At 49.2% G+C, this 14,796-nt stretch overlaps 2 protein-coding genes and 2 non-coding genes across 4 annotated transcripts in view; 1 reads left to right on the top strand and 3 right to left on the bottom strand.

Moving 5' to 3' along the window:
* The window catches only part of LOC144107589 (N-acyl-phosphatidylethanolamine-hydrolyzing phospholipase D-like), a 51,781-nt gene extending 44,204 nt beyond the window's left edge, over nucleotides 1-7,577 (bottom strand). Inside the window, exon 1 of the mRNA XM_077640676.1 lies at nucleotides 6,919-7,577. Within this exon, the coding sequence (XP_077496802.1) occupies nucleotides 6,919-6,954 (36 nt within the window). The 5' untranslated portion in view covers nucleotides 6,955-7,577. The remainder of the gene's footprint in view (nucleotides 1-6,918) is intronic.
* A 3,916-nt stretch (nucleotides 7,578-11,493) lies between these two features.
* TRNAQ-CUG (transfer RNA glutamine (anticodon CUG)) lies at nucleotides 11,494-11,566 on the bottom strand. The gene has a single exon. It is a non-coding gene; the product is annotated as a tRNA-Gln (tRNA).
* A 9-nt stretch (nucleotides 11,567-11,575) lies between these two features.
* TRNAE-CUC (transfer RNA glutamic acid (anticodon CUC)) lies at nucleotides 11,576-11,647 on the bottom strand. The gene has a single exon. It is a non-coding gene; the product is annotated as a tRNA-Glu (tRNA).
* A 659-nt stretch (nucleotides 11,648-12,306) lies between these two features.
* LOC144108075 (uncharacterized) lies at nucleotides 12,307-14,459 on the top strand. The gene is made up of 2 exons (XM_077641356.1): nucleotides 12,307-12,626; nucleotides 14,039-14,459. The coding sequence occupies exons 1-2, from the start codon at nucleotides 12,355-12,357 to the stop codon at nucleotides 14,457-14,459; spliced, it is 693 nt and encodes a 230-aa protein (XP_077497482.1). The 5' UTR covers nucleotides 12,307-12,354.
* Nucleotides 14,460-14,796: the final 337 nt, after the last annotated feature.

Raw genomic sequence — 14,796 nt, 5'->3', positions numbered from 1 at the left:
TTGATCGTCATGTCATTTGTGTAGACATTGTGACCTTTTGCAATAGTTGTAGGCTGTCTACAAACATTCTATAGGCAATGGTCTATTGAAGTTTAGTAGACATGTCTATAGGCTGTCTACAGACAAAGGTCTATAGCATTGCCAGGCCATATGCTTATGGATCGTCTATAGACAGTCTATACATGTCTACTTGACCAATAGACTTTTGTCCATAGACTGTCTATACACAAATCTACAGAAAGTGTATGGCCATAAGTCTATATATCGTCTATAGACTGTCTATAGGCCTGTCTATTAATTTCAGTAGAAATTTTTCTATAGACGGTCTAAGAAATTTATGGGTGGTCATAAGTCTATGTATCTTCTATAGACCTGTGTCTATTAGACTTTCATTAGAGAAGTTTACTAGAAGTGTATGGTCATAAATGTATAGAAGCTAAACTGGTCTAGGATTTGTCTATAGAAAGTCTATGGACTGTCTAAAAATTTTGTAAGAGAAATGCGACAGGTCGCCCGCCTTTCGATGTTTTTTTTTTTAGAAAAGAAAGAGCCAAGTTGTGATTTGCTCACTGCTTCCGTATGCTTCTACCAAAGAGTTGTCTATATCAAGAAGCAGGCGACGGCTGAAAAGAGTGCACCACACAAGACCGCCCTGCGTCTATCGTGGCACTGACTGTCGCTCAACATTTAAGTTACACCTAAATGCAGCCTGTCACTTTAAAATTATCGACGAACGCTCTCCACTATGCACGTGTTGATTATCGGCCAGGCCGGCCGCGCTGTTTATTGCAATTCGGCCGCTCGATCTCGAGCGGCTGTGTTTTTGCAGTTGCATTTGTGAGAGGTGTACTCTTGCGACGTTACATCGCTTGTGAACGCTTTGTTGTATGACTTCGTAATGGTCCGAAAAGTGTTAACTTCGGAGCTATGGTGCCCCTAGCCTTTGTAAATTCATGCTGCGCCAGAAGTGTTTTACGCGCCATGCTTAGTTTCGCGAACTTACGCAGCTTCGTTTGCTTTGTTACTTCTTGGTAATGTTTCTTGATTCGATTCATTACTTTTGTTCATGGGATGGAATAGACCAGAGCGGACTGGACGAGCCTTTCCAGGCTGCACGTTAGGTACTGCGCCTGGAAAGCCACGCTAATCCACGCGAAGCGAATGTAGCCACCCCCATTAAATGCAAACAGTTTGCTTTCGGCAATTGGGCACCGTTTCAGCGATTGCCTTTTCGGTATAATCTCAATCGCTTTTTCCGAAAAGAGCATCCATTCGCTCCGCACTTGTAACGAGAGAACACTTCAAATATGCGCACGGCATACCAGTGGAATAGAATTATTTGGTCAGAAGGTCCATTTCTGTGCTTGTTATCAGGCTTATAATACTATTCACCGGCGGAAATTAAATTGCTCTGTTTTAGACAACATGAATATTTAGCTTTTTCACCTTAATTGTGGCATAGCAATCTACATAGCTGCAAAATGTAATCTGCCACCGTTTCTTGAAGTGATCAATATAAATCTGTAACATTCCTTCAGGCGATCAGTATAATGTAGCACGTGAAATCGAGGCTTATTTCATTTTAGTTCAGCAACAAATAAGTAGTTACCATCTAAGAAAACCGGCAGTTAATTTCGCTTGCGAATAATTAAGCGTTTGCTTTCCTAGCTTTATCATCGCTACTTTTTCACAACACCGCACCTGTGTCAGTTAATCGCAAGTTCGATGCCACAGCCTAAACACGCTATAAATCTACGCTTTCAGTGAAAATCAGAAAAAATGCTTCGCATGTTAAATAAATGAAGATTTCTCATTGGGTAAATCCCTGTCGGCCGAGACGGCGTACTGTGATCAGCTCCTCGTCTAGCAAAGCTCAGCGACGCTCGCTTGCGGCAAACACTATCGTCCCTGTGAGATATAACATCAGCTACTGCTCCACTCTCATGCAGTGTTATTCCCTTGCGCATGTCTTCGCTGCAAAATTAACTGCGCGGAACGCGGCCATGGGCAGCAAATGACGCCCGCGTATCTCGGCCAAGCTTGCACTGGCAGCGGGAAACCCCGGCGAGCGCCCCGCCTACGGTTCCAACGGCTCCCGCTAGGAGGCGTTGAGAGAGAAGGAAAGTGAAAGAGGGAAGAGCGAGCGAAAGGGTGGCAGTCGACGGGTGGACTAGTGGCTTGCGAGGTTATGGAGAGAAGGGGGGGGGGGGGGGGGGGGGGGGGAACGCGCAACCGAAGGGTGGGAAGAAACCAGAGGGTGCCCACCGTGGAGGGTGGAGGAACGTGCAACCTGAGCATCGTTCGACGGCAGGAGGCAGGGCTATATATGCCTGAACCAAATCTTTCGCTGATTCATGGTTGAAACCGGTCAGCCTAGGCCTACAAATTGTTTTAACTCATTTAACAAACTTAGCATGAGTGAATCTTCGGTATCAGCAGTAAATTAGCAAAGCATTCCTTTGAGCCAGGGCTCGGGAGAGTTCTTTTGTTACGGCTTAATTCCCGGCTTCGATCCAACGCCAGCCAACCTAAATACGAAACATCATATTCCCGTCATGCCACTGGTTGATTAAGTGCAGTACCGCAGTTTTCCCTCTAGGTATATATGTATAAGGTACTCTACAGTTGAAAAAAAACCAGCACCTTGTACCGCGCATGCCATTTCGTGTTGGAGACGGGCGCAAGAAGCCGCTGCGAACACTCACCTGTCCTCACGCATGCGGGCCCGGCTGGCACCCCGTGGAAAAAGATAGCGCCAGTGGCCGTGTTTTCGGTCAGTTTCGTGCGCAGCGGACAAGTTTTCGCGCAGTCGCGTGAGGACGCCGCATCTCGTGAAAAAGGCCTATCATTTCAGGTTTCCAAGCAATTAAGAGGCCATAAAAAGGGTGCCTCACAAAGGGTGATCACAAAGTGTGTGATCTGCCGCAGTATCGTTAATGGGCAAAGAATGCGCTTTGTGTATAGATCGTTACCGATATATAGATGGAGAAGCCCAATTGGCGAAATGCGTGCGGGAATCACACTTCGCGATGATTATACACTCCCATGGCTTCGCTGCAGCGGCGCAGATGACCCTGAAACACGTGCCGGTGCTGTCATTCGTCCAGCGCTCACTGCTGGCAATTAGAGCAACCGTGGGAGTGGCAAGGTGGTATGGTGCGCCGCCACCCCGCACCCACGTTCGTCTTGTTTCCTGCAACAAAACGCTGCCCTGCTGTTAAGTCCTTAGCAAGGCATTTGTTCGCTGCAGCTGAAAAACGTCAGTCTAATAAAGGGGCAGTGCAGACAAGTCCATCAAAATTTGTCTCAGTAAAGAAAAAAAGACCTCTGGACGCTTAACCTTGCGGCGATTAGCATTTCGGCGGTAGTCGGGTTCCGATATAAAAATGGCGTGTAGACTTTCTATAGAGTTAAAGACCATATTGGCTTTCTGTAGACACTTACTGTTGAGTATTCACTGTCACCGACATAAGCAAACTCCAATTCGTGCTCAGTGTCCTTCTAACCAAGCGTATCTTCGAACAAGATTCGTTACCTTTTTTTTTTTTTTTTGCAAATGTATCACCTCAGTGGGGCGCACCGCACTTCGTACCGCCTATCGTCCCATGGATCGTGCACGCCACGTATCCCTGTCGTGTAAAAAACCGTCGTGTCGACAGCGACAAGCATCTTGATCTACGGGATAAAAGCGCTAAAGGAGGTGTAGCCACCTAGCGGCAACTTGCTTGCTCTGCTCGATAAGCGAAGCGAACCAACGGCCACGTGCGATAAGGCTAATGGGCAGCCGATTAGGAGACGGGGGACAACTTGGCAGAACGGCGTCTATTCGACGCTGGCCCAGCCACATCACCGCTCGTGCATTCCAAGGGAGCTTGCCTGTGTCGTGTGCGACGCAAGACTGTGACTGACGCCGCGTGGCGCGATTCTTATCTCGGCAAGAAATTTTGCGTCTGGAACGATCTGCTCGCTACGCCTGCTATTCCTTGTCTCGCAGAGGATATTACGGAGATATAGACATGTCTCTATTGAAGAAAAAAAAACGATAGAGATGTAAGCTGTGGACGAAGGGTTTGTACCACCACCATTTCCGGCCGGCGGTATGCACTGGGGATGCGCGTGAATAGGAGACAGGAGATTGAGCAGATAGGCACTCCATGGAGCATGCGGGAGTCGTGGACTGTTGAACAGTTTTGCTTGGCCTCAAATCGCACAAGACCTAGGTACCGAGAGTTACCTGATTGGCTTGTTATCTTTTGGTGCGTTTGCATTAAGACCCCCACTCACTGATTTCGCCACTGCCTGTCTGGCCACCGTATTGTGAGCAAACTGCCCACCGTGGAAGGTGGCCGTTTATTTATTGATCGCGAGAGGTTGCTCTGGAAGAGCATAGCGGGTCTCGCAAGGCCCACCGGTAGCGCCACCTCAATCGTAGGGTAGCCGAGCATCGCTTAACCGCTGAACCATGCACTGCGCCAGGATTGGTACGAGGTCTCTCAGCGATATAAAGTATAGAATGCCCGATTCCGCTCATACGGGCATTAACCCATTAACGCTATATCTCCTTGCGCTTAACGCGGAGTTTAAGTCAAATTTCGCCGATTTTTTAAGCCTGCCTGAACTCGGAAACCGAGCCCTGAACCGAAGTGCTAGTGCTCCTAATTTGTGTTTGGCCTAAACACGTTAATTTGTCCGTAATTATTTTGCCTTGTATTTTTGATTGCGATGGAACGAAATAAGAAAGCCCCGGTTGGTACAGCGCTTGCTGTGAGGCCACTTTGGAGAATTCCTGACTCCGTATTTAAACCGCATGCTCACATATCGGAAATAAGTAATGCGTATCGACTTAGAAAGGCTACAATAACTTTACGACGAATGTGTTATACAATCTACCGTGTAGTAGCGCAATTCTCAGTCGCGGATATTCTCCCAAGAGGCTAGTCCCTCCAAAACTGAAGCTTAGGACCTAATTTCAGGTGCATGTTTTGATTTTGTTATGACGCATAAGACATTGCTATAGATGTGTCACCTCGTCGTATTCGTTGAGGACCGTTAAACAAGTTATAATCGATTAATATAATTTATTATTTCACCATTCTCGCTTTCGGTTTCAACCCCTTAACGACGGCTAATTATACCAGGAATTCGAATTACCACTGCCTCACCCGCCGCGGTGGCTCAGTGGTTGGGGCGCTTGGCTACTGATCCGGAGTAGCCGGGTTCGAACCCGACCGCGGCGGCAGCGTTTCGATGGAGGCGAAACGTTAAGGCTCCCGTGTGCTGTGCGATGTCAGTGCACGTCAAAGATCCCCAGGTGGCCGAAATTATTCCGGAGCCCTCCACTACGGCACCTCTTTCACCTTTCTCGGGCAGCTGCCCGCACTGTCCGGAGAAGTCTTCGGACATCTACAGACCACATGGTGTGGGCCTGCCTCTCCTATCTTGCTATCCCCCTCACCCCTACACCCGGCATGACTGGAAGGCGACCCTGCTCGGCTGCTCTGAACTTCAGGCCCAAAAGGCCCTCGTTGAGCGCGCCCGGGCAGCGGCCGACGCCAGTGGGGTCCCGTACTTGGTACCCCAGTGGTCTTTTCAACCACCTTCCTCCGTTCCCTTTCGGCGCGGTTCGGGTGTCCACCGAGATATGTGAGACAGTTACGACATCATTTCCTTTACTCAAAACCAAATTTTCAATTTTTTGTTGGCTTCAGTCGGTTGTGTGACATGTATTGCGTAAATAGCAGCTCTGATCCACTGCTTGGGTTCCTGTGAGTTTGGTCAGCTTCAAAGCCGACAAGAATCCGGCTGCTGGCAGCATCGGGTCTCTCGAAGGACAGTTCTTCCTATGTGCTTGGACACACGGACTGAATCATCGGAGCTCTCCTAGACTCAATTCGTAATTTACACCGCAGATTGTCGTTAATGCAGTCATAGTTGCGAAAAAAATACTGACGATCAATATGACTGATGCCGCAGAGTATGCATCAGCATTAATGTTCCCCCCGGACGTAGCAGCCGCTGCCGCTAACTGGTTCAGACAGTGCGAGCGGGTGGCATGATCCAATCTGTTGATCACCCTGTGACAGGCCTACCGTCGCTCCACTTTTTCAATCCAATCCAGCAATCGCATTGTGACACGCTGGTAGGGAACACCCTCAACCACCACCCATCACCTCCAACCCTCTTTTCGTCTTCCCTTTTTCCACTCATTCAACCTGCCAACTCATACGGACGGATGGACAGATTATTTCAACATGGGTGTCCTAATGCTAACGCATTTTAAACTTGCAACTACATACCTTAGATTTCTGACCGTAGGGTCCGAGTGCCTGACATCTATCGACGGACGTTTCCAACCGAGAGCTCAACTTGCACGCGAACACGTTGGCCTATGATGGTAAAGGCCTACAGGGACATCTTTGCAAGGGGTTGTCTCTGAAGTCAAGGGCGTCGACGCCGTATGTGGTTGCCGAAAACTTGAATATTCAGCTGATGGTCAAAAAAGAAATGGGATTCTCATAAGGATCTGAGCCACGAGACATACGTGGACGGGCATATCACTAAGATAATAGGCCGTCTACGGTCATTTGATCAATGTGGGTCTGGAACCCCACCCAACTGCGTGATAATGGGGGGGGGGGGGGGGTGCAAGAAAGTTATCCATCCGAACAGCATAGATAGTTCAGCTAGTTGGTGACCTTCAACTCTTGAGGACTTCCTCACAAACGACATAGACACACGAAACATAACGACGCCGTCCTGTGTGTTGCTTTTCTTCCCTCCCTGGGTTTATTGGAGTGAGATGGTTGAGAGCCTATCTAGGAGGGCAAGAAGCCTGAGGACTCATTGACCCTACACACTGCCTGTCTGCCAAGGGGACGACCGTCATATTCAAAACATTTCAAAACGGCTGCCACTCACCACGCAAGGTGACCGGCGCCTGGACCGGCGGCCCATCTCGTCGCCAACTCGGTGAGAACCACCGGTAGTGCACCGTTCAGCCGACGGGTGTTGATGCTTGCTCGCGAAGCCCTGGATCTCTAGGCAGGGTAGAGAGGAACGTCGAGGTTTCGATCTCTTCAACGTCCACAGTGCACCAGTCCACAATGTACGTCGCGACGTCTTCTACTACTGGCCCTGCTGGACAACCACTACGCGGGAGTTCACCTAGGCCTCTTGGCGGAGAGCGGATCGAACTCTGCGCACGACGCCCTGTAAACAGCGGCACGCTGGCACTGGTCTTCGTTCACGAAAATTCAGGAACGATGCACTAAAGATCTGCAAGATGCCTCCGGATGATTACCTTCTGGACGATGGCCTTCTTTGTATGAAAAGCAGTCCGAGTTCTCTTTCAAAGGAGAATAAGGGAATGGTAGCCCAGAGTCTTTCTTATACTGATCCAGTGAGGCTTGGCAGCCCACGTTGTCCGCGAAGTCAGAGGGCACAGACACAGGTCTCTTGCACGGTCGGTGGAGACAAAATAATGAACGCGCACTGCCCTAAGTTGGGGTATTCGCGGAAGAACGCTTGCACGATCACCAGGAAGGACAGTAGTCTCTGCACGGACGCCCTGACTTGTATGCAGAGCGCCAACGTCGGTCGGTTAAGTAATCCGCATCGAATCGGGCGAGAGCGGCTTTGGCTCCGTTTCCGCGTTTACATAATCGACGCCTGTGCGCACGATGAGAGGGGAAACTCGGTGAAGGTCGACTGAAAATACGACGTCGCATACACCCGCTCACTGCTTTGCGCAGCTGCTCTTTTCGTTTACTTTTTCCCCTCAGTCAACGTTCTACGTCAGGAAAGAGTGCAGTAGGGCAAGGCCGTAATCTGTTATGGATTGGAAGGAGCTCAGTACGCGCGTGGACTGCTGCCGATCGGAACAGGCACGCGTGAAAATATGCACCGCGCTCGCTTTTAGTTAGGCGGTTTTTATTATGTTAGTTAAGTAGAAATAACGTTCGATTTTTGCTGCGATAGTTGTGAAGGCCCTTTCCCGGAGACGACCATCGTTGGCGCCGGCTTTGTTGTATGGTATAACGCCTCTCTACGGGTAAGGCGTGAAGGAAAATTACCGGCTAAACTAGGCTGCGGCTTAGTTTGAACGTTCGGCTAGAGCTATATTGGCCATTTCTCTCACCACGACGTTCTACCTCAAGTTTCTCCCCCTGCTTCTTCTCTTCTTTTCTCCGGTCTTCCCCTCTTCTCTTTCCACTCTCCTTCCTTATTCTCTTCTTTTTTTTTTCGTCTTCATCGTCTTCTTTTTTCTTGGCTTGGCTTGACTTTATCCCAAACCTTAGCGCGCCAAGGCAACGAAGCACTATTACAAATACAACTACAATGCAACTGCAATGAGCTTCAGTTTCACTTCGACTCAGGGCGGACTCTAGTTACGGCTGTCACCGCAAAAATTGTACTGGACAAAAGACGCCACTTGTATGCCAGTGATTTTTTTCTGAATTGTGGCTTTTTCTTCGTGCCTTTCATGTTGATAGCACGCACCAACTTTCCCAAAAGTCTGCTATTTCATCGTAGTGCACAACTCCACGCTTGTCAGCAAATGAGGGAACAGCGGTTGCGCTGCACCCGCCGCGGTGGCTCAGTGGTTAGGGCGCTCGGCTACTGATCCGGAGTTTCCGGGTTCGAACCCGACCGCGGCGGCTGCGTTTTTATGGAGGAAAAACGCTAAGGCGCCCGTGTGCTGTGCGATGTCAGTGCACGTTAAAGATCCCCAGGTGGTCGAAATTATTCCGGAGCTCTCCACTACGGCTCCTCCTTCTTCCTCTCCTCTTTCACTCTCTCCCTTATCCCTTCCCTTACGGCGCGGTTCAGGTGTCCAACGATACATATTATGAGACAGATACTTCGCTATTTGCTTTCCCCAAAAACCAATTATTATTATTATTATTATTATTATTATTATTATTATTATTATTATTATTATTATTGCGCTGCTGCGTACTCGTTCCATGTTTTCTTTACAGCTCACGCTTCTTTTAAACAGGGTGCGATAATTATGTGTTTGCGTGCAAAACTTGAATGTTTCAAAGTAATGTGTTACCCATTCACTGGAGCGAACATGGAGTGCCAACGTCACCATACAGCACCCTCAGCGGGCAAAAGCTGGAAGACGGAAGAACGGATCCATCCCGTAACGGCAGGAGCACACTGCTTCCTGATTGGTGCGACTATTATACCCCTCTCCCCCCTCCTCCCCCCGAAGCACGGAACATCAAAATGACTCAATTATCGTAAAGTTGCACGCTTACGCGATTACAAGATGGTGAAGAGCAAGAGTAGTTCAGTTAGCTAGGGAAAGAGGGTTACATGCATAGAGACCTTGGATAATAATAATAATAATAATAATAATAATAATAATAATAATAATAATAATAATAATAATAATAATAATAATAATAATAATAATAATAATTGGTTTTTGGGGGAAGGAAATGGCGCAGTATCTGTCTCATATATCGTTGAACACCTGAACCGCGCCGTAAGGGAAGGGATAAAGGAGGGAGTGAAAGAAGAAAGGATAATAGGTTCCGTAGTGGAGGGCTCCGGAATAATTTCGACCACCTGGGGATCTTTAACGTGCACTGACATCGCACAGCACACGGGCGCCTTAGCGTTTTTCCTCCATAAAAACGTAGCCGCCGCGGTCGGGTTCGAACCCGGGAACTCCGGATCAGTAAGACCTTGAAGACAACTTAGCGATTCCCGATATAAAAGGGATGCTTTTATCTATAATGGGGAAAGGTCCTCGAGGAACAGCACAGCCCGTAGGACCCCTATTCACTACCTGACTGGACAAGCGCCATTAAAGCCCAGCGCACCACCACCTATACCTTCACTCTCGAATGCGCTTACATATTCTGTCGATATACCGGATGTTTCACCTGATATGTTCTGAAATTTTCAAAAACAGTCCTTTTGAGTTAGAAGAGCGCTTTTTACGGCATAACATTGTCAGCGGTGCAGCGCATCAGAATACAGTTAAGACATGTTAAGTTGTATGCTGGTTAAGCAATATCGAGTAGTTAGCTTTTTATCTATTGCTGTTAGTCTCCTTATTTTTCATAGGCGTATAGCCCACTGCAAGTAATATCCCTACCAGTTTTTAGAACTTCGAAACCGCGGCGAAACGCTCGGTATCGTGAGATTAAGAAATAAGAAGAAAAAATTCTGCGCTCAGACTGGTGCGCTGGACGAAACCTGCTGCCGATAATACACACACGCACACAATTAACGGCGCGATCTGTGCAACTGCTTTGACGTACAACCTGTCAATTCATTAGCGCTATCGCGAGAGCATCGAACAGACCGCTCAAAAGCGCTATATGCTCCGAAACGGGCAGAGAACGGCAAGTACTTTGCGCACATGCGCGTATTCTCGCCCTTTTAGTAACTTTACCGGCATCACGGCGCCCGCATAACTAATGAGCGTGCCGTGATCCGTCTATTGCGTAAAGACCCGCGTATAGGAGGCGGGTGCTCCGTGGCTGGAAGCGACGGCGGAACTAGAAGCGAGAGCGATTCTGGGTCAAGCCAGACGAGACAAGCATCTCCGCGCGTATCCTCAGCGATCGTATCTGCCGCGCGAGCTCGCTGCTGCCTGGACCGCAACCAATGCCAAGAACACCCCCCCCCCCCTCCCCCCCACCCTTTCAAGCGCCCTGACCCAGACCGGCGGAAAAGCTGGCTGCTGCAGTAGTAACGAGCCTTTGCCAAGGCTCCTTCCACTCCTCCCTCTTCTATTTCTTTGCGTGCTTGGGGCAGTCGGCAGCCTTGATCGGGGCCCGGCAGTGGCGGTTGCCAAGTTCAAGCACGCACACAGGCCCGGATACGGTCGCGCCGAGGTTAGCAGTGGTTGTTGCCCATACATTATAACACGAACGCATTTAAAGGCAAGTCACACGCTGACCTCATTTTCTTTTCAGTTCAAGGATCGGCGCATGTCCACTTTTGGTGCGCAGCCAATACGTAGACACATAACTCTTTAACTTGTGTGATATTTGCATCCCGAATTGCACCTTGTAAAAGGCTTCTGTGGGCTAAACCGCTGGCATATTCATGTTGCAATTTGGTGCGTGTGGTGGCATTTGGTGATCCATTTTTTTATATTATGCTTGAGTGGAGCAATTGCCTGATTAAATCAAAATTATTAGTAATTTTCATCGTCTGCAGCTACGAAGAGACTTAACAAGGGGGAAACGTAGCAGTGGTTCTGGTGGCGCAGTGGCGCTTACTCTGGGTCAGCGACCGGCTTTGCTTAAGTGCGCAGGAATATTTTCGTTTTTACCGCGAAAACTCATCCCGCAAACTTGTGCTGACCAATGGTTGTACTGTAAAGGTAAAATTAAACGCCAATACGATAACTGCAACGCGAAAACAATAAAACTCTTCGCAGATAGCACATGGGAGGTTTTGTTTATGGAGGATGAACGTCCCAGCGACTCACGCTTTGAAGGGTGCTGTGGGGGTTAAAAAATAAGGTCTCACCGAGACTCGAACTCGGATCGCTGGATTCAGAGTCCAGAGTGCTGACCAATTACACCATGAGACCACATACGTGTTCCGACGCCGGGAATCGAACCCGGGCCTCCTGGGTGAGAGCCAGGTATCCTAGCCACTAGACCACGCCGGAGACAACTGCTATCGTTCAAAACCTTCTAGTCATACGTGGCAAGCGCACTCCATGCTTGATGTTGGGCTTGCTCTAATCTCTGACACGATTGTTATCGAGAGTCATGCCCACAGCAGATAATAAACAACAGCAATCATACGCGGCCATGGGCGGGAAAAATTGGCGGAGTCACAGATAACAGTGTTCCAGGAAATAAAGAAGAAAGAAGCACGAAAGTGGAGTCACGAGCTTGGGGTGAAGAGGAAACAGAAGATACAACAGTGACATACGGATGAAGAAGAAGTGGCAGGCGCAGAGGTAGAGAGAAGAATTAGATGAAAAACCTTCCTAAGTATTGATGAACAGCACTTCCTTGGCGATTTCAATAAAAATTGGAATGAAGCTATAGGAGTCATAGCAGTGGTCGAACAGCTGCCTCACCAGTGTGTTGGATGACGTCTCCTCGCACACTGGCTGAACTTAGTTACAAAGTCCTCTAAAAATGGCGCACACCCACAGTAGGGATTGACAGCGCGGTGGAAAATTCAAAGCCTAACATTTACCACCAGATTTCCGGAGAACAAAAAATCTAGAGGAGGACCATCAGTCCGCAAACGGGGGAAAAAAACGACGGCATCGCGAGCAACCTGTCAAAAGGCGAAGACGACGAAAAAAGGTGTTTCTTTGAGCGTTGCTGTAGGGTACGTTCACCGCTCGTTTCTGGCAGCATGGGCAAGGCTAAGAAGGCCGGTTCCGGCAAAAAGGGTAAGAAGGGCAGCAAGGACCAGACCCCGAGCAAGCAGTCCGTGGACTCGAAGAAGCAGGCCGCCGCCAGCGCAGAAAATACAGCCAGTGGCGACCAGTCCGGGAGCGCGACACCCAGCGCCTCCGCGGGTCCTGGTGCTCCTCTTGGGCGCCCCATGCTACCGCCGCTGGTGCTACCCTCGGACCTCACGCCGGAGCTCACGCGCCGACCGTCGACCATCTACGTATACGACTGGTCCGTGCCGAGCACCGTTAACGGATCCTTGCGCAGCCTGGTTCCCTTGTATCCATGTCCTGAGCTTAGGACAGCCGGAGTATATGCTTACAGACAGTGTCTCCAATCTACACTCTAAACACGAATACGCCTACACGGGAGTGAACAGAGAGTAAGCTGCCCTCTAGCGCACTTCCTTACATAAAAAGGAGTGTGCTAGAAGACAGCTTATTCCCTTTTTACTCCTTTCTGTTTGGAGGGTACATACGCTTCACAGTACGTTGTCTCTGGAATGATAGGTACGGAATCTGCTCAGGCGTTTGAGGCGACCCAGAAGGAAAAATATTCCCCTGCTTTCCTTACCATACATGTCACCCATCATTCTGTAAGTCCCACCACCTGTGCTGTGATTGCTGCATGTCGTGTTAAGCTTTTCTTTCTTATTCTTCGCTACTGCCTACTGTCCTAAGGAAGAGAGAGATGCGGCCAGGTTGGCCTTTAGTCCGTTTCCGAAACGAGTGGCTTCATATGTCCTGCTGTTTGCAGTGAAACGTCCATTGCACATGCGCGAAAATAGTGTAAAGTCATGCTTTAAATGGCAAGAAAACTCGTACTTGCAGACAGGGCGACGCACGCACTTCAGGAACAGTTTACAGCGGCTACAATTCCCCTTCTAGAGTCTTAAATGTCTTGGCATGTAGTTTTTCTTCAGTTAAAAAAAACTATATATGAAGATGCTTTAGTCACCTTAAAAGAGGAATGTGATATGCACACACACACGGACACAGTGTGTGTGTGTGTGTGTGTGTGTGTGTGTGTGTGTGTGTGTGTGTGTGTGTGTGTGTGTGTGTGTGTGTGTGTGTGTGTGTGTGTGTGTGTGTGTGTGTGTGTGTGTGTGTGTGTGTGTGTGTGTGCGCGCGCGCGCGTCAGTGTCTTTGCAATTGTCGGTCCATCAACCGCCATATTCGGACTGGTGCCTGCAGTAGCAGGTATCCGCTACGCCGTGATATTGCCGACATTTGCATATACCACATTTCTAAATTTTTTTATATCGGTTCTCTATAACGGTTGCTGTCTCGAAACTACGTTGCTGACTCAACCCCGGTGGACAAGTCGTGATGGCGTGATCACGTGTTTTAACTGCCGCGTAGTACATGGTGGCCAGGTTACTAACAATCCAGTAGCCAGGTTGCCACTGCAACGGTGGGCAGATTGTGATGACGGCACAAGGCCATGTAACTTATTCCGACCAATCAGGGCAGGTTGTGATGGCGTCACAAGGTCACTCGACCCTGCGACTATTCAGTGAATTTTGTGACACCGGACATCGGCGGGGTTTTAGAGTGATGACTCTAATGCTGTCGCATTAAAAATGGTAAAATAGTGGAGATCGCGGTTGTAAAAAGAACTGTTTTGTCCATTCCACGCCACAGGGGCAACGTATGGTTTTTCCCCATGGGCTTACTGGCCATCGTGATCATCGTGGCCGGCATGATCTGCTTGTGGGCAGTCATGGCGGACCGTGGAGCGGGCCGCGTTGAAGGCAACGCGACCAGCGTCTCGACCGTGGAGATTAACTCCTCGGCTGAGTCGACCACAGAGATCGACAGGATGACTGAAGCGGACACACCCGGTACGGAGCCTGATCCAGACATGACGTTGGAAGATCCAGAGACTACCGAAACGGGAGAAGATACGGCAGCGTCCTCAGAGGCCGACGGAGACGTCCAACCTGACAGCTCAACGGTAACTCCAGGTCGACGTGCAGCACCAGATGTTGCGCAGCGACAGTCGGCGCATCGTGTCTCGGTGGGGGATCCTACAGAGCCTGCGGAAAATAATGACGGTGCATAGCATGTGTAGCTACAGCCGGCCGTTGCGTGCAATAAACATTTCAATAGTGTATACAACTGTCTCCTTTTTTGCCGCGATGGCCGAACAGATGAGGTCATCAGGAGCAAACGGCATCGCCATCTTTCATTGCTGAGCTTCCCAGTTCTTGGCCCATTTTCCCAACTTTCTCCAGCTGGGCGATGGTCCGAGTGATGGATGAAGGTGAAGATCTCGATAATGTGACCTTTGAGGTCACTTTTTTTTCCTTCGAAGCACGACTGCGTGTGTAAATCATGCACAGGTCACAGGATTTCGACCAGTATCTGCTTTTACCTTCTCAACCAGGTTTATCTGTAAA

This window comes from Amblyomma americanum, chromosome 10, assembly GCF_052857255.1.
Source record: "Amblyomma americanum isolate KBUSLIRL-KWMA chromosome 10, ASM5285725v1, whole genome shotgun sequence".
NCBI lineage: Eukaryota > Metazoa > Arthropoda > Arachnida > Ixodida > Ixodidae > Amblyomma > Amblyomma americanum.
The sequence above is the reverse complement of the archived record's forward strand: the minus strand, read 5'-3'. Positions and strand labels throughout refer to the sequence as shown.